This window comes from Ochotona princeps, chromosome 25 (assembly GCF_030435755.1).
Source record: "Ochotona princeps isolate mOchPri1 chromosome 25, mOchPri1.hap1, whole genome shotgun sequence".
Taxonomy (NCBI): Eukaryota; Metazoa; Chordata; class Mammalia; order Lagomorpha; family Ochotonidae; genus Ochotona; species Ochotona princeps.
In genome coordinates, this window is record NC_080856.1 from 8,274,615 (window position 1) to 8,294,737 (window position 20,123).

At 39.0% G+C, this 20,123-nt stretch overlaps 1 protein-coding gene across 1 annotated transcript in view; it reads right to left on the reverse strand.

Annotated features, from left to right (window-relative positions):
* Window positions 1-302: 302 nt before the first annotated feature.
* KCND2 (potassium voltage-gated channel subfamily D member 2) overlaps window positions 303-20,123 on the reverse strand; it is a 399,324-nt gene continuing 379,503 nt past the window's right edge. The window contains exons 2-6 of the mRNA XM_004592481.3: window positions 14,081-14,243; window positions 7,074-7,169; window positions 6,150-6,242; window positions 2,899-3,146; window positions 303-932 (exon numbers count right to left, since the gene is read on the reverse strand). Of these exons, the coding sequence (XP_004592538.2) occupies window positions 755-932; window positions 2,899-3,146; window positions 6,150-6,242; window positions 7,074-7,169; window positions 14,081-14,243 (778 nt within the window). The 3' untranslated portion in view covers window positions 303-754. The remainder of the gene's footprint in view (window positions 933-2,898; window positions 3,147-6,149; window positions 6,243-7,073; window positions 7,170-14,080; window positions 14,244-20,123) is intronic.

Here is a 20,123-nt window from a genome sequence, read left to right on the forward strand (position 1 = left end):
CTGATACAACAGGTATACAATGAATTATTGCAGTTGTAACAGTATCTAGGTGCATGGTTAAAGGAGAATTAATACTGAACTAGCTGAACACGTTGTTCACTAATGAGCATCCCCAAGAGAAACACTGCAGTTCTAAAAGGAGTTTATTTGAAAAGCCCACCATGGTACATGAACGATCAGCTCATTGTAAGTGCACAGAAAGTTCCCCCTTTCTACAAGCAGAGTTTGTCATGCCTATTCTGAAGACAACATAAGGAAACTGAGATCACTGTTCCAAAGAATTCTAGCATGCATTGTGATGGTTCCTTCAGTGAATACAAATGGGTTGCATGGGTTTTTTTTTTCCCCATATGGGATAATCTTCATCATTGCCAATGTTTATGGTTTTAACAGGAAAAATTTTTATCAAAATGTTCTCCATATATTTTTGTTGCTGTTTTGCATTCAACTGGAACATTAGGTCCGAAGATTCATTTTATATAAAAAGAGTTCCGATCCTAAGAAGCATCAGTAGGTGGCATTTCATTGTGCTCATTCACAAAGTCAAGGGTCTCCGAATATTCCTGTAAGAGGTCAATCTCTGGAAATGCCAGTGGGTGGTTTTATTCACAGCCTTGAGGTTGGAAGCTTTGTTTTGCTTTTTCTACCAACCTTCTTTTGTCTTACTCTGCGGATGGTTTATATCTTCTTTCTTCTACATTGAGATTCTTTGCACAGCCAGGGTGCAAATTCTCTTGGACTTCTTTCAACTGTCTTACAAAGCAGACACTCTGACGATATTTCCTCCTGAGTACTCGGGAGATTCCGGCCTGTCGTCTCCCTCTGGTGTGGTCACTGGAGGAGTCGGGATGCTTATTATTGCTGTGGTCACATAAGGTTGTTCACAGTTTAGTTTAACACACTCTTCCATTTTGGCATTCAAACTGGATCGGCTAATGAGAAAAATACCGATTTTAATCAAATCAGTTGCTTCAATTTGTTTTCATACAATTGAGCAATGCATGTTTTAACTATAAGTCACATCTTAAATGCATAAGCATAAGAAAAATAATTACTTTAAAATCCTTTATCAAAACTTTCAATAACAGTATATCCTTTCTAAATTCCAACTAGGTTTGATTCTATCAGGTGTTTCTCAAAGTGCATTAAAAAAAATGCAACATAGAATTGGGAAAGATTCGGACATCATAACTAAAATTTCTTTAATGTGAGAATTTCGAAGGTTTTGAAAATCTGGTGTGAAATTGTCCTGTTAGGGCCTTTGTGTGCTGGCTCAATGGGTAAATCCTCACCTTGTAAGTGCCAGCATCCCATATGGATACCAGCTCCTGTCCTGGCTACTTCACTTCCCATCCAGCTCCCTGCTTGTGGCCTAGGAAAGCAGTAGAGGATAGCTCAAAGCCTTGGGAACCTGCACCTGAGTATGACACCTGGAGGAAGCTTCTGGCTCCTGGCTTCAGATCAATTCAGTTCCAGCCATGTGGTCATTTGGGGAGTGAGCCAGTGGGTAAAAGATCTTTGTATCTCTGTAAATCTGACCTGCTTCTTCGATAAAAATATTTTTTTAAAGAAAGTTTCCTATCATAGGGATTTCATGGTCACAGAATCTTTTTAGTATACATGTATTTTTAAAATAATGGGTTATCAGCAAAAGTCAATGGGAGATGGAATTATTTTGATGTAAGAAAACTAGAATCCACAGCTAGTTTTTAGTAAGCATTTACATGAACTTTTTGAAGAACCCTTGTATAATGCTCTGAAAGCTTTCACTTCTGTGACAACCATAAGTTAAAAATCCCCAAAATGTTAGCTATTTTATTCAACCTCAAGTTTGGGCTGGGCAAGCCTGGTGCAGCGGAATGCTTACATGCCCTATTGGGGTGCCAGTTCTGGTAATGGCAATTCCATTTGCAAACCAGGTCTCCACTAAGGAGCATGGGAAATGGCAGATGATGGTGCTAGTATCTGAGTGCCTATTACTTCATTGGCCGGGATAGAGTCCTTAGCCCCTGGCTTGGGCCTGGGTAAGCCCAGGGTGCTGCAGTCATTTAGGGAGAGAACTGCGTGAACAATATGTCTTTCTCCCTGTAATTCCAACATTCAGATAAATCTTAAAAAATTGAAGGCTTTCCCAAAGTGCTGTGTTGGCATGCATGCTATCCTAAGTATAAGAAAAAGAAGCGCAATTATAATTTTCACTTGGTAAGGTGTTCATTCTAAATAGTTCTCCACTTCTAGTTTGTTTCATAAGAGATGTGAAACATTGCAGAGATGAAACACAAAATATTAGTGTATGGGTCCCAGGGGCTTTCCATTTATGTAGATCAATTTATGGCCTGAATTCAGACTGTCATGCAGGTTTGCAGCAAACAATACTGAACACCAACAAAAGAGGAGAACTTATGGGCCATCAGTCCAAAATTACCCAAGTAAATAGTTACTTATTTTACTTTTTTGAAAGGCATTGTGACAGAGATCATTCCTTTGCTGATTCACTTCCCAAGTTCCCTCAATAGTTGCAGCAGGGCCAAACTGACACCAGGAGTCCAGGAATTCATTCAGGTCTCCTATGTGGCTATCAGGGACCCAAGTATCTCCCAGGAACATGAGCACGAAGCTGGATTGGTACAAGAGCCATCCCATCGTGGAATACCAGCATGACCAACTGTATTGCTCAGTTTACAACAATGTCTGCCCTGTTCTTCCTGACCTGTTCTGCTGCCTTTGGTCATTTTGGGGCATACCAGTGGATTTCTTTTTCTACCTATTGTTGTACCTGTTTTCTCTACAATTCCTAGAAGCTAAGATCAAGATGACCAGCAGGTAGCAACCAGCTGCAGAGGGTGACCTGTGAGCCAGCATAGCCCTGTGTACATGACCCAGATGGGCTTCACGTACCTGTTAGATAATGGTGTTCTCTCCACACATCTGATCTGAATGGTACTGAGTTCTTGCACGCTGCCTCGATGGCTTCCTGACACGTTGGTATTAGGGATGCGGAATGTTTTTTTGTGTCGTCGTGAACAGCAAGTGCTGGTGACTCCTTGTTGTGAAGCGAGAGAGGGACTGTGACTTGAAGGACGATTAACAGTTGCAACTTCCATGCAACTTTCTTCAAAGACTTGCTCATCTACAAACTCATGATTCTGTTTAATAGTGACAAGAAAATAGCAAGAAAGCAGATAAATATGTGTTCATAGATTTTAAAGAAGAGAATGCATAGCTTTATTTTTAAATAGTTATAATGGACTCCATCAGTATCAGTCTAATCATTGTGGTTAGAATATCCAAACCACTTTTTATGGCACTTGTGTGGAAATAAAATTTCTTTAGTTAAACCTAGAGATTTAATGTATACATGTAGATTCAGTGTCTAAATATGGACTATAGCTTGAAACATCAAAAGCATAGAAATCATTAATCTTATCAAATCAGTAAGCTACACATATTCAAAGTGAACATAGGTAACACTTGCAGAGAACTTGTAAATCTGTATTTGTGAATCATAAATGTCCCAATTTATAAGCTTCATTTTAAACTTTGTTACAGAAATAAGACCATTTTTATAAAATGTCCCTAGTTAGTCTGTTCTCTATAAGAGATCTTTAAAAAGTTCATGAAAATGGCATTCAAAATTTAAGAAAATTGAAACATTAATTTTGTTGCAAAATGTCTGAAATACATTTTTTATAATACAGATTTCCCATGATCTTTTTGAAGACCCCTTATTTTAACGAATATTTCATGTGATATTGAAAAAAAATTAATTATAAAAAGATGACTATGATCCTCTTCATTTCTTTACACTCCTGTATACCTAGTATACAGAAAAACGTGACAGCATTTAAATGAAAATGTGTTCATCCGTCCAATGTGTCCCTGTATTTGACTCCAGCGATCGCATTGGTCTGCTATGGCTTTTTCTCTTCATTGCAACACATTACTGTCCACTGATGACACCCACCCACGTCAGGGTTGCTCTACTAGTAACTTCCTCACTACCAGCCCAGCAGCAAGCAATACCAGGCATCATGTCACAGTTCACTTTATAGGAATACAATATGCATTATGCTTTTAAGATGTTTAATAAAATATCCCTGTGCAAACTTAATCTCAGATAGGAAAAAAGTTTTGTCTAAAATATTACTGGATGATTTCAATTACTTTTTGTGTGTATGGTGGCAGGGGTAGTTCCTTGGTAGAAACCTCTGCTCTCACTCCAAGCTACTGGTATAAAAGTTGTAGTTACTGGCTAAGAGGAAATATCATTTGTTAAGTTACTCTGCCATCTCTTTGCTGAGACGAGCATTTTCAAATGCATGGAATTTAACACTGTGGTTTATTTAAAATCCAGAGGCTATGATCATTTAAAACCCAGTTTTCACTAAATATTAAAGAAAAAATATAGGGTGGAAAATACCCATGATCTGTTTTCTTCTCCTGCAAAGCACATTTCACACACATAAAGAAAATTATTCTGTATGTGAGGATGCGGGGCAGTGTGCATATCACTTCCGAATCAAGGATGGGCACCCAGTGTTGAGTTGGGAGTCCCAACTGCTGAGTATGTTTTGACAATGGGATGCTGGACTCTCTGCCATTGTCCATATCTACAACGCCAGGATACACTAACATAGCAGAATAATGAACTTATGACTATGTTTGAAGGACAATGTTATTGTAATAATCTAGGGGAAATCAGTAGGAAGGGACTTGGGAGGGTGAGCGTAGATACGCCAGAGCCTATGGAGATTAAATTAGAATTTTTAATTTAATTTTATCTCCTAGGGTTTGCAAGCAATAAATGATTCTTTCGTAGGTTGCTGAATTTAACTCAATTTGTGTTAAGTCATTTAAAATAATTATTTTAAGGAAAGCCCTAAATGGTAAAAGGGAGGAAAAAGGAAAGTAAAATGAAAGGAAAAAGACAGGAATAATGGGTCCTGTCATTAATGTGTCATTCAACTTTCAGAGTTATTCTAATGCATCATAGACTTGTCTACATTTTAATTTCAAGATACAAAAGTAATCGTGAGTTAAACTCTCTAAATTTTTCTTTCTACATCAGATACTGATCGAAATTTCCCCCTTGTCTGACAGTCTAGCATTACCTGGCCACTGCTTCTCTCCATGCCTTTCCTGTGCTGGCTCTACTTTGTCCTTGTGGCCAACCTCAAGTTCCTTCATTCAGTTGCGTCCTTCAGATGCTTATACCACTTGGTGGTGCCTCATTTATTTGCCTAATGAACTCCAAGTCACCCGCAGGTCTCAAGTTCCTTCAGAAAGCTTTACATGTTTCAGATCTTTGCCCCTCTTCATTGGGCCCGTGATGGTGTCCACCGCTTTCTGGTTTCCTCCAGTAACATGTTTTTGTAGTTTGCCCCATAAAGGGAGGCTCTGTCGACACAGGGGCCATGCCTAATTTCACAGAATGTCTTGGACTTGGCTGTAGGTTCATAGCACAAAGGAATATGTATTTCTTGAGTGACACTTAGGCAAAAGAACAATTGCATGGGTAATATGCTTCCATTGAGTCTTTAAGTGCAAATAACTTCCTGGCTGTTGAGTGTGTGAACTGATTTGATTTGGGTATTGGAAAGTGTTGTATGGTAGTGCCATGGCTCTGGAGGAGGTGTTAGTGTTTGGAAGTGGAGAGAGATGCAGACCCCTTAACACTTAGGGACACGAGTGATTATTGTGCCATTTTCTCACGAGAACTTATGCTTTTTTATCTTCCTATTCATTACAACTATAAAAGCAATGCTTATAACCCGGAGTTCTACTTTTTTCTTTATCACTATTGATATTCTCTTTATCCACGTGTCCCCAACTCCAGATTTTCCATGTTTTAATTAGCATTTTAAGAATCAAGAAAAATGGTATTTTACAGACAAATGGCATCTTCATTTAAGTCCTAACTTGGACTGGACTTAATCTAAAGTAACCACTGAGAGCAAAACATCCCAACTACATCTCCACAATCCCTCCCACACTGACACATTGCTATTGTCTTTCAAAGTGCTTCAGAGGACTGTTTCTTAGCTTGTTTTTCCTGTAATGCGCACAGAGGAACAAGCTCGGAAGTCTTAAGTCTGCAGAGACACAAATGGAATTCCGGTGAGGGCAGAGGCGGCCTGTGGCCCCCTTACCGTGGTTTTCTCCAGGCAGTGCAGCAGATGGTGGTGCTGGGTTTCAAAGCTGGAGCCAGACTTGCTAACGAAGGCCTGCTCCTCCTCGGAGGACTGTTGATACAGAGAAGACAGAAGGCTTTCTATTTTATTTGCAAACAATGAGAACTTCAGCTACACATTCCACGGAGAGATCTGACCTATTTTCTGAGATTAAATGTCAAGATATTAAAAAAAAAACCAACTAAAAAGGAACAAACGTGCTGTTTCCTCCAAGTTGGAAGATCAGCATTTCCATTTTCATCAAATTAGCAGTCTGGCCTTCCTGAATTGAAATTTGAAAACTCTTACTCAGTGACCAAGTACTTTGAAAAACCTCAGGACTATTCTCTTTGGATAAAAAAAAAAATTTAACCTAATAATCTCACCATCCGGAAACCACTCTCATGCTAGTTTCCATAATAGCTCATTTTGTGGGGGAAAATAGGATTGGAATTCTTAACATTAAAGGAAAAAATTTTAAATTATATATACCACATGGACTTCATAACAATGAATGCTATCCTCTCTTTACTTACAAGGAAAATGAGAAATGTCATTTCCTCAACTCCTCTTCGCCCAAAAGAATTTTAAGCAACTTGTTAGAACCTCTTGCAACAAAGAGGTATTAAGCATTTAAGTTGCTGCACATCATTAACCTCTGTGTAGTATGGGGTGTGTAGAGATACCCAATCATGATCAGGAATCACGAGTCATTGGCAATAGTTCACAACACAGTGTCTAACCTCCTACAGCCTATGGAAATGCATGGGGGAAGCTAAAAATAAATGACACTTGTGTTTCAGTAGCCACTTTCTTAATTACCCACAATAAAATGATATGGTTAAATAGAATTCAATCGATATGACATCAGTGAATTAAGTAAGACAAAGTGTGTGGCTGTACCTGCAACTGGTTACTGAGTAAACCATTCCGTTTGCTCTGCATGTAGGCATTGGCACTTCCACTTTTGGCTGCCCGGATTCTGGCCAGTCTAGCTTTCTGCAGGAGAAGAAAAAGAAATATCCTGTTAAGATTTGTGGATGTTTTCCTTAAAAGAGCAAATGCACTCTGCTCTGTCAGAATACATACATACATATATATATATATATACATATTTTAAGTAACTCATGTTTTCACATATACCATTGAAAAGTACTCCTTTTTGAATATTCTTTATAAGTTAACATTTAGCGGGACAATTACCTGATGATAATAAAGATAACCACTGTTAATTACCTTACATTTATTCCACGCGTTTGGGGATTAAATTTTTTTTATAGTAGGATCAAGTTATTTCAATATTGTTTCTTTCGAGTGTGTCAAGGCAAAACTAAATGATGAAGAACACAGGCTAGCAAATCAGTCGACACCACTTCTTTTTTTTCCAGTGAGTGTCCTTTTTAAATCAAGAACTAATCTCCAGAAACCAGCTGCATCCTGCCTGCTGTTTGTTCCTTCCTCTCTCCCCTTCATGTTTTCTTACTTCCTTCTAGTGTCCCTTCCTGTAAATTCCAACCCGGGAATCAGCAGTGCTGGCTCATATAACTGACTGCGTTCCTACTGCTCACCTGGGCCACCTGCATTTAGTTTGTATTTCCAAGCATGTCTTTTTCCCCATCTTGGTTATCTTTTGGTCTTTGCATTTATGTTTACATTTTCATTTTAAGAAGGAGGCTATTGTTGAAATTTTAGTATTAAAATGTCTGTTTCCTGGAGCTTTTACTGCCTTTTTGGGGGCTTCTCTTTGAATGTCTCCCATCCACTCCTCCATCCCTATATCCCTTCCCTGTTTCCTTTATGCCTTTCTGGCTGTCTGTCTCCTTTGGTTTTCGCAATTATTGTATGTAATGATATTGTTATTAATGCTGTTCACTAAATATTTAACAGTGCCATGAAATATTAATTTCTTTCATGAATGAGACACATGTGTTAACCAGAAATGATGTCTAACAAAGGAAAGTGTACATTTCTCATTCTCTAAAGCAGAGTGCACATATGGCGACAAACTTTAGCAGGAGTTCTTTGCTTTGGGAAAAAATGTTTTACAGAAAGACGAAGTACATCCTAATTCACATCTTGTGTTAGAAAAGGTGCTGCCATCTCAATTTCAATCACGTCTTCTCTCTCGTTTCACTATAATACTGTACAAGTTAATTGATTTAATTGGTCGTGCAGAGCTCCACACCAAATATCGGTTGAATGCTAGCCTTTATGACCTGTGATTACATCTTTGGTTCCAGCAGGTAATTGAGGGAAATTATTTTACAAAAACGTTTTAGAAAATCACTTCACTTCTGACCTACTTAGCGTGACAATCTTGGCAACTCTGACTGTAACTGGGAGATTAAGAGAACACAGGATGCTGATAATAAGAAATATATTCCTTCCAATTCTCTACCTTTATGCCTGCAGAAAATACAACTTCTTGGCATGGCAAAGTACCAGAAAATAGTCGGAGCGTTAGAGTAAAGCTGTGGCAAGTACTTTATTCTGCTTACATGAAAAGTGGGAGGATTCCAAAATTTTAGTTAGAAATAGGGTTTATATAAAAGTTTTATAGTTATTTTCCAATTATTTATCTGCTTTAGGAAATACAGTTTTTGAGAAAACCTAACTTTCTCTTATAAGTATTTTCTTATTTACCCAAAATTATCCATAAATTTTGGTTTTGCCTGCTTGAGTGGGTTTCAAGAAATTAGTAAGTCTGTTGGGTAAAATTTCAACCAACTAGACAAACAACTGGTTCTGTGGTCACCGAGAGGTTGGGAATCGCTAAGATGTTAAACAGATCTCTTCACTGTTGGAGTCCCCACGCTGTAGACTGCAATGTGCATTACGAACACACTGTGGACAGAGTATGCAGATGTTTTTCAGTAATTTGACATTGAAATCTTTCACTGTGATGCGTTCAGAAGCTACTGTAGAGTGGAACAAAATGATTTTTAGCAAATAGGTTGCTTTTTAGTTACATCAAATTATATGAAACTTGCAACATATTTTCAGAAACAGTGAGTGGATGTCCAGTTGAGAAAGATCTTTAAGTCAGACACTGAAATCAAGATTTCTCTTAAATGGGCAACCAGAGCCCAAATGGAATGTGAGACATGTTGAGGGAAATTATTGGACCACTTTGTTACCACATTACAAAATGTTTTCAATACTTCAGCAAAATAACCTTGAAAAGTGAGAGGAGAAAGTCTCTCCTTGGTAATCTTGGGCAATTTCCTTTGCCTCCACATTGGCCCATACATTCCCTGTATCACATATTCTGAAAGTTTCACTTACAATTTCTTTCCTTTAAAATCTAGTGAAATACTTCATGTAGCAGTAGCACATCAAGGTCTCTCAGCTGTTATAAATTTAAGATTTATTTATTTTTATTACAAAGATATACAGAGAGGAGGAGAGACAGAGAGGATGATCTTCCTTCCGATGATTCACTCCCCAAGTGAGCCGCAACGGCTGGTGCTGCACCGATCTGAAATCGGGAACCAGGAACCTCTTCCGGGTCTCCCATGCGGGTGCAGGGTCCCAAAGCTTTGGGCCATCCTCAACTGCTTTCCCAGGCCACAAGCAGGGAGCTGGATGGGAAGTGGAGCTGCCGGGATTAGAACCGGCGCCCTTATGGGATCCCAGGGCGCGTTCAAGGTGAGGACTTCAGCCACTAGGCCACGCCTCCGGGCCCAAGCTGTTACAAATTTAAGAATATTAAAATCTTTCATTTGGTAAGGCAAATGGCTGCTCTAGTCACGAGTAAAGGTCTGGCCACACAGTAATAGAAACCAAAGGTTAAAGGAATTCCATCAGGAGACAGTGCAGTGTTTAGTACTAGAGCCTCATTAATGCGGGAGAAGGCAGTGCTGGGCAGACTCAGGGCGAAGTAGAAGGCGATAGGCAATGGCAGTGAAATAAAAGGGAAGAAATGGAAGAGAGTGAAGGTGGGTATTACAAACAAAATCATGCTTCCTGATATTGCTTACAACTGGCACTTTGTTCAGTGTGCTGCAGGCACAGCAGCCACTGCCCAGGTTAACAAGCCCTGCTTGTCTACACACTCACTACTTCTCTCATCTCACAAATCTGATGCTCTCTTTCATGCCAGGTGCTGCTCAGTGCAGTGCATGCAAGGGAACGTGTGGCGCAACAAGGTAATAGATTGTATGCATAACGTTGCAAGAGAAGAATGAATAACTAATGGTGCTATCACATTCAGAAAAACTTTTGTAAAAGGAACAGTATTTTATCTAAGTCCTGAATCTTGAGTAGGCGCTTGCAGGTGGCTACATCAGGTGGTGCAGGGATGAGGTGCAGATGTAGGAGCAGAGCTGATTTGGTGAGGTTGAAACAGAGTGGATATGGAGAATTATGCAATCTCTTTAAGTTGAAAATAGCAGGCTATTAAGCTAGAGACAAAAGAACAAGTTCCCCAGAGATCCTTGGGACAGAAGCTAGAAGATTTTATATTTAATCATAGATAATCTAAGATCTTCCTCAGGGACTAGGTAGAAACTATTTATTGCTTTTTCATCATTCTACAATTATATTAGAAATCCTGTGATTTGGACCATGCTGGATGTATTAGGAGATGGTTTTCGAAGTGCTGTTCTAAGAACATCATCTGAGTATCAGCAGGGAACTTGTTAGCAATGCAAAGCATCACACTTGCAGGCTCTGATCCAAAACTGCAGAATTGGGTGCTTTGGGGAGGGGGGTCTGCTCATCTGCATTTACAACAAGTTCTCCAGGTGATTCCAAAGAATCTCAATTGTGAATGCAGCCATATAGGGTGTGCCAAACGATGGGCTGAGTATCGGCAACATCTTCTGTGTGTCAAAACAATCATATGAAAAATAAAACGTTTACTTGCATAGTAGTTGGCTTGCTCACTGTAAACGTACTGTATGTAAATTCTCAGTGGTAATAGATTAGAATTTTCTTCTCTGGGTCTTTAACCACTAGTTGTGTATGTATGTGTAAGTCATATGTAAAGCAGAAACAACTCCACTTCTGTAAGTTTGTTTTGTATATTCTAAGTGACAAATACAAAGCACCCGAAACAAACTAGAAGTTTTGGAAAGTGTTATTGCTAGTATTGTTACTTAATAATTATGACTTTTGCTGTGATTGCAAGATAATTACCCACCAGTTGGCATTCATCATATCTTAAAACATGCTGGGTTCCTGACTTTAGGATATTTAAGGTAGTAACCAGCTCCTTACGAAATCAGTTTCATTTTGGCAAATATGCTTTACTCAATAAATGTCATGGAACAACTGGATAAATAAATATTAGAATACTATACGAAGTAGTAGGTGTGGGTGAGACGTGTCAGTTTCCTGACATATTTACCCACATGTCGCCGTTTAGTTAAGACTTTATCACACATAGAAATGAAGTAGGAGACACATTCCCTGAGAGTGGGAAGCAAAAGCAGAAGAGAATGCTTGATAAAGGAGAGCTGAGAATAAAGAAAATCCTCCTTCGAGTGAGAACGGGAACTTTTCCTAATGCATATTGTGTATATTTCATGTTTTCTTTGAGCTGGGAGTTGATAATTGGACAAAACAAATCTGATCTAAAAATAATTCTGTAATATTACTTTAGGGTTGGATGGCATTTCTATTGAATAGACTACTTGAAATAGCTGGGTTTTTTTGTTTTTATAATTTTGACACTTGTAAAATCATTTGTTCCTAGATACATCTCAACTAAGCCTAGGAAAAGTTTACTCTGCTTTTTTTTAAAATTTGGAAACAAAAGTAGGAGCTATTTTGTAACTGACTTCATTTCATATCTATACTCTTAGATGAAAATGCTCAGTCTATTGACAGTGGGCTGTTGAGGGAGATCTTTGTAGGATGTTTTCCACAAGGCATGTGTGTTTCCGGGAGAGGGACTGTAGACGGTGGGCTCAGCCACAGTTGTGGTGCATTAAATTCCCTGCAGAGGAGCCAGCGATGGCCAAAGTCCTGAAAGCTCCGCTTTTGTGTCCTCAGTGTGAGCTTACAATGGTATGGGGAGTGCTTTTATTTAACCCCATTTCTCCTGGGATTATCAGTTGTCAATACTCAACGTTGACTGGACTGTACACTCCTCCTTTATTAATTGGTTAAAGGTGAGGCATTTGTCCAGAAATGAGAGCTTCCATGAGGCAGACAGTTATAAGACCGAAAGAGTAAGTGTTTGCTAAAAGGAGATCTCTTGCAATGCATATCAGTGAATTCTTTGGACAATGCTGTGTCCGCAGTGATTAACCCAAACTTTTCAAATAGTTTATGAGACTTCATTTTTTTTAAGGGACCAGTGTTGTTCAAAATCTATTTGTAATCTGTGGTAGGATTACTGTCTGCAAAGGCAGTCATGAGCTGACCCAAAATCTTGTGATAGTTTACAGTTATACCACATTACCCAGCTTGTGAATTCACATTAGTCATGGTCATGAGCAGCTTGGGTGAAATTTTTTTTTTTAATTTTATAAGACAAAGATACAGTGACCATGAAGAACATGGAAAATATTGCACTGTAAGCATTGAGGAAGCTACACAATATATTTCCGAAGTTAATTATTATTATTTACTGGGAAAGCAGATTTACAGAGAGGAGAGACAGAGAAAGATCCTCTGTTTGCTGGCTGCCCAAGAGGCTGCAGTGGCTGGAGCTGAGCAGATCAGGAGCCAGGAGCCTCCTCCAGGTCTCCCACATGGGTGCAGGGTCCCAAGGTTTGGGTCATCCTCCACTGCACTTCCAGGCCACAAGCAGGAGCTGGATGGGAGGTGGAGCAGTTGGGACATGAACGGGTTCCCACATGAGATCCCAGCACATGAAAGGCAAGGATTTAGCTGCTGAGCCATCGCATCAGGCCCTCCAAGGTTATTTTGAAGCACAAAATGTCCAGCTTCTTGGGGTGTCTGTTTGGACAATGCAGTGCGAGGGAAGTACACTGTCAGTCAGTCAGTTCTTCTAAGCAGCCAATGATTACAGTGTTAAGTGTATGAATGTGGGAGCCAGGTTTGATGGCTCTCCAGTTATTGGGTAGGTGACATTTGACCTGTTCACTTCTGGGGTACCACAGGATTCCATAAATAAATGGAAGTAATGTTACCTGACTTCCCAAATTGTGGATTATAGGAATTATTTTGTTGAAAAATGTTACATTGTTGCCTCATACATAACAAGCCATCATATACATTACATACTATTAACATTAGTACATGTTAATATAAATTTACATATTTGAACATCTGTGGTTTTGCCCATTTTATTTGATTATGCACTGTTAGGCATTAGTCAAATTAATTAACTTGTGCACATTTCATAGATGTGACCAATTGCTGGGCTAGAAATAAGACCCAATATTAATGATTAAATATTTCTACTTCCTGTGTTAACTGTTTGGACTATCTGAGCTATATTTTGATGTTCTTCAATAACCCTCTTCTGTACCAAATTGATCCATGGACAGACCCAATAAATCACATGTAGAAATCTGGTTTTAGTAGATTTTGCCAAAAGTTTGTTCTTGATTTCACTGCTATTGCTAATGCTGTTCACAAATACTTCTTCCTTTTTGCCTCTGGCTCTATGGCAGGGTTACATTTCTCTGCTTGTTTTGTGCTTATGGGATTGGCTTTGGTTGATGCAGATATTGGAGTGGTTGAGGTCATTTTCTGGGAAGGCCTTCCCGTGGTTTGGCAGGTACTTTGCCCATAATTTGAGGTATGGTCAAAATAAATATGTCTGTGTAATCATGGACCTGTAGCATGATGAAAAAATAAATGCTTCTTGGTATTTAGAATAACCTAGCTGGTGCTGGCAGATGCCACTGTTGAGCAACTCAGATTCTCTGAATAGAAGCACTGCTTATAAGTAAGATTTCAAAGCTCATGGTTGCACAGATCTGAATACACACCTTTTGTGCCCTCCGCTTGTCTGCTCGCTGGTTTTGGTGGTAGATCCGACTGAAGTTGGAGACGATCACTGGGACGGGTAGAGCAATGACCAAGACTCCACTCAGCGAACAGATGGAACCAAAAATCTTGCCTGCTATGGTTTTTGGCACCATGTCACCATACCTGTGTTAGAGAAAAAAATATTTTTAAGTCTCAGAAATATACTTCTATTTTGAATTTTTGCTCCAAGTAAAACATTTTGAACATATCTATTTCATGGTTAAACATAATATTTCAGACTTTAATCAGCCAGAAATTATGAATATCTGAATATAAAATTAGCTTGCAACAATGAAGAAATGCCAATGTTTAGAAGTCTCTTTGGGAAATACTTTAAGTTAAAATATGTAATGATAGCTTTTTCTTTTTGCCCTTTGTATAACACGGCAAAGCTCTTCCTTTTTGCATTAGTCACTATTTCTATGGCAGAATTTAGAGACTTAAAGTTTTTCACTTAATTTTCAATATTCAGTTGGTTATGAAATTGAAGTCTAAAACAATAGTATATTCCATTCCCTTTACTGTGAAATCTCGTGGCCATTTCTCCAAGATAATCTTATGTAACCTCTCACTTTTCGTTAGTAGATTACTCTCTCCTGGAAACTCTTCATTCTTGGCTTCATACAGAGCATTCGTCTCATTATTATCCTATGTCACTGATTGCATTTATTCAGCATTTTTCTCAGAATAATTCAGTCTTAGTCTGGAGTCTCAATGTTATCAGTAAAAATGTTCTTTCTATATTCGTTCATCTAACCTCATAGCTTAAAACTGTCTCTGCTACTCAGTTATATCAACAGCCTTCATGTCGCCCCCTGAAAACTCACTCATGTCTTCAGTGGTCTAGGCTGACTGTTCTAATCCAGGACTCCTATCATCCCATGAAAAATTAACCAAAATGATGTCTCATTTCCCTAGTTTTCCTACTCACCCCTCAAAATCTATTCCTCCCACAATTTGCCACCTATCATTAAATAGAACCACAAAGCACGCGTGGCTCACATGAAAATTGTGGAAGCCACAACCTCAGTATTCAAATCTTGTCTCTTGTCTAGTCTTGATGTCTCTGACCAAACCAAGCTGTGTCTTGTTTGGGTCTCTTTCATCAACCTCTATGTGACCACAGTAAATTAAGCCATCGCCACGTCTTGGCAAAGGTAGAGTGTCTTCACTGAACTCTTCTTTTGTTGTTTTGCACACTCCGAGTCATGCCACCACACTAGCCAGAGTTATGGTATAAGATACAGAAATCAGGTAGTTACTGTTTGGGTTAAACCTGTAATGAAATTGAAACTGAACTCCAGACTCCTCAGCCTTAGCTCCAAAAGCCTGTGTTTCATAGTACACTTGACCAAACTCGCTGCCTTCTGGCCAGTGTGGCCATCTGAGTTCTGCAGCATGTACAGTCCCCAGATCATCTTTATTCACATTGCTATTTAATGTCTCCATCTAAGAAGTTATTTTTCATTTTGATCATCCACTTGATCTTCCCATATACATTCACTCTATGTATTCACATGATATTTTAAAATTTATTTTGAATTCCTCATCCACCCCACTGACTTTAGAATATAAACTGGATAAAGCCGTGGATCTTCTACTTTGCATCCTACTAGCATCAAGAAGATTTCTGCCATACATTGGTTGAAAAAAAGATTTTGCTTTTTTGATAACATCTTTTGACTATGAGTCCATTCCTGAGCAAGGAGGCAAGCTGGAGGTCTTTTGCTCATGCTGTTGGAAATGTTAGCCAGGTGAGACTGTAGGGCTTTGGGGGCGCCTGCTCCCTTGAGGCCTGCAAGGTATTGGCATTAAGTCTGATGCTTAGAGGCAGGCTCAGGGGTACTTAATGATTGGAATCTAGATTCAAGGCAGTATAGGAGAACTTGCGGCTTCACTGTAGCTTGAGGGGATGTTCTAGGAAGTGATCACTGTGTGGGAAAATGTTTGTCAATATGGAGATATAAGTTACCGAGAAATTGCACATGAAATGGATGAGAGTAACAGAAGATAATCTTGACTAGCCTCATATTTGGTGAAGTATTGTGTTCTCTGCTGTGAAGGCCTAGTTGTTCATTCTTACTGGTATTTGTGGGTAACCAGCAGTTGAGCTCACTCACTGAAAATAAGTCTCATAGGGTTTTGGCTCCACAATAACTGAATTAACTTATGCCAAAAAAAAAAAAATAGCAGCTCAAAAACTGGGATGCTGTGTCCCTGTGAAGCCAGGCCTGCTTCTGTGTTACATCTGATGGTTATCTTGGAGAAGAGTCGAAGCTGGAGGAGCTCAGCAGATGAACACAAAGGCTGGAGGATGTTCTCAATATAGAGATGCCGGTGGACTTGGAAGGTCAACCTCTTTTTATACACTGTTTTGTGTGCAGGAGCCAATTTCTATATTTGCCATAGTTCACATGGAGAGCCATTCATATTTTATAAATATCTTTTTCTTTGCACTGATTATGCAGTAGGCTTTGGAGGAAGCTCTCTGTCTCTCTCACACAAACACACACACACACGTACACATGTACACGCAGCTGTAAACCAAGAAATCTGCATTGGGTCTAGCTGGAGAAAAGTAAAAATCCATTAATATTATGACCAGAGAAGACAAACATTGAGCCTATATAATTAAGCATTTTATTATATAAATATATAAAGCAAGACCATCAAATGAATGCACCATATAATTGCTTCTGTTCTACAGCATTTTCAAAGCGCCATCTGCTTTCTTCCATACACCTGGAATACTTGTATTCTAGGTTTCCTGTGTCATGAGCTGACAAAACCAAAATATGTGTAGTTAATTTAATGAGTTAAGTAAGGAGGTATTAATTTTCCCAAAGCCAAAAAATTCAGCCTGAAGGTCAACAAGGGAGGAGAGAAGAGGGGTGCATACGGATGGCTGAATGTCTTAAAGCTCTGTTAATCTACATCAGGCAAAATGATATTATGTTTGTTTAGTAACCCCAAGTTCCTTCACTGTCAGGAAACGTGAGTGAGCATGTGAGATACGGGGTACTGTAGCAGTGATCTTGCTGGAGAGAGGAAGGGGAGTGAGTATTGGCAGGCATAGTTTGTGTCATTTTTTTTCCTCTTGGATAGAAAGCTTTCCTGCGTTAAATTCCATCAGGATGTTCCCCAGGTGCTGCCATCGTGAGAAAAGGCGAAGTAAGAGGATGCCGGGATGCAAGGGAACAGCACAGTGAGGTGATCAGGTAGGGTTGTTCTGTGATCATGCATGAAGAGGACAGCCCGAGTCCCTGGCTGATGGCCAAGGAGCGCCATCTGCTTTCTTCCATACAGCTGCTGGCATGGTTGAGATGTTCCTGCTCTGCTCTGCTCTGCTCCCCCCAACTTTCTCAGACTGCTTTGCTGTAGATATTTCCTAATACTTTACACACATGCCACTGTTATTTGTTGCACAACAATGAAGACTACATAGTCTCACGTATGTCCGTTAACATTACCTGTGGCGTCACTCTTATTTAGGAATGACCAGGAGAAATGGAAACGGTGCATTTCACACTTGTAATTCAGCACGGGGCATTCTGGAGCTGGGCTGGCCATGCCAACTGCACCCCTCTGATTAGCAGGGGCACTTTTAAGTAGTACAAGCTCAATGCAAAGTTACTATCGCCACACTCCTCAGAACTCGTCTCTGTGAAACTCAGTGCAAGGCACAGAATAGAAAGCTTCATAATGAAAATGATACTTGTAATTCAGTGAACAGCTCAAACATTCCCCAAATTCTGTAATATTTTAATGATTGCCCTGGCAAATTGGTTACCTCTTGGTACTTCATATTTCACATGAAATTACCTCTCATTCTCTTTTCATTTTTCATTCTTAAATTTATAGCAAGCCTAGTAGTACTACATATTTCTATTTTTGTTTTTCTTCCGAATTTCATGCTTCTAGTCTTCAAAAATCCAGTTCCCAAAAAGTTAAAACGTTGCTCAGATGTGTTGATCTTCACATAGATATTCTTTATTTTTTATACTTTTATATCAGTAAGGTTGATTAAAAGATTATAGGCAGTAGATTTTATTTTAAAAGAATTCCTTAACATAGAACAGGGAGGCTTGTCATGTGTGGGACTAATTACTAAGTTTATCACATAATCAGTTACTTGCACTTTGTTCATTGAAAGGACGATTTCATCTAAAAGTCTTCTAAATTTCCTGTCTTTCCTCTGAACTGTTGGTAGTTCCACTGCTGTTACTTCCTGTTTCTTCTCTGAACTGTTGGTAGTTCCACTGCTGTTACTTCCTGTTTCTTCTCATCCTGCACATCTGCCAGTTGGTTGCTCATTTTCCATGGGTTATCAGTTGAAGAGGTATAATATAAAAGCATCACCAACAACAAGTGTTAATTCTTAATTTGCACAAATGGTCCCCAAATGACCTCTTGCTAAAACAACTCTGCTTGCCATCTGCTAAAAGTTATATTGGGTGAAGGACAACAAATTACTCAGCAAAGATTTAATTTTTGGCTATTGAGAATTTTCATTGTCAAACACTGTCTATAATAGTTATGCAAAATATCCTTGAATTCTGGCATAAAATCTATTTTAAAAATGCCAAAAAACTGGCTAAATATGATTAAGTCAGGCAAATTTCTCTATCATCTATGTATCATCTGTCCATCCATCTTATTCATCAAATAGCATTCAAAGAGAAAGTATGCCTAGTTTAAAAACAATATTATAAACAAAAGCTTATTTCTATTTACTCCGCTTTCCCTGTTTGGCATTTTCCCAGAAATCCTATGGCTCGAGCTTGGCTATCTTTGGGTTTCAAACAGAGAACTACTTCCTTGAATTTTTCTCACACAGTTGGCAAACACAATATTCCTAGCTTCTTAATGCTGTTCATGTTTTCCACTTTTCTTTCTTTGAAGAGTATATATGTAGCTTCATTGGATGTAGGAGAAAAGGTTATTTAAGGCCAAATCTTCCTAGTTCAGTTATGATTTCCCACCTGTGAGATTATTTCCCATGGACAGCGAAAGAAAAAACCCCCCATCCCCGAAAAAAAAAAAAAAAACCTCCACACATTTTACAGTCATGCATGTTTAAGCGATCTTTAACAGAAAAGAAACGCTGATGTAAGAATAAACCTTGGTAGTTCCTGTAATTCAATCTTTCCTTCTTTTTCTCTTTTCCTACAATAAAGAGTTGAAAATTGCTAGGTGTAAGGAATAGAATAAATGGATCCTGGCAGGTGCATAGAAGCCCAGCATATCCTACTCGTTGAACAGGGCAGGTGCTGGTTCCACAAATGCTGTATTCAACAAGTGTCATTATAAGATCAAAACTTTATGTAGGCTGCAAGTCAAGAATGTCCAGTGTAAGTATTTGAAAAAGTATTGTTAAACACGTAGGATGAAACCAATACCTGTTCTGTCCTGGTGAAAGCCCTTGGTTAATCGCGTGTATGTGTGCGTTTGTATTTTAAGGGTTGGTTTGGGGACTGGACTTTCCTCTTTAACCTGAGCACCAGCTCAAGAGATCCAAAGAACAATTTAGTTCTACCTGGAAGCTGGATCACTTTGTCACTAAAAATGATGTCTTCCAGGCTCTCAGAAGGTGGATTTTCTGCCATCGGTTTGGTATCCTGAAAGGATCACAGTTTGAGGGGCAGTTGTTTTTTTCTCTTTTTAATTATTTTTCATGTTAGAGTTTTCTAGGTATAGGGTTCCTCTTTCCTACCCCCCACTGTCCCCTCCTGCCACCCCCCCATTATCAAAGCAGTATAGTTCCTTGCTAACAGTTACAGGTTTAATTTTCTGCTATTTTAAATGTACAGGCAAAGGTAGAAAAACCTAGTATAATATTGTAAAGGTATATTTAGATGTTTGCTTGAGAATCCTCCTTGTGTTGAGTAGGCGTCATACTGCAGCTTCTTTACCTCCCTGTATGCTAGCCTCTATTATCTAGGAGAAGGTATGCATATATTTATATCTATTTTGTACTTTGCATAAAGGCTTCTATCAGAGAAA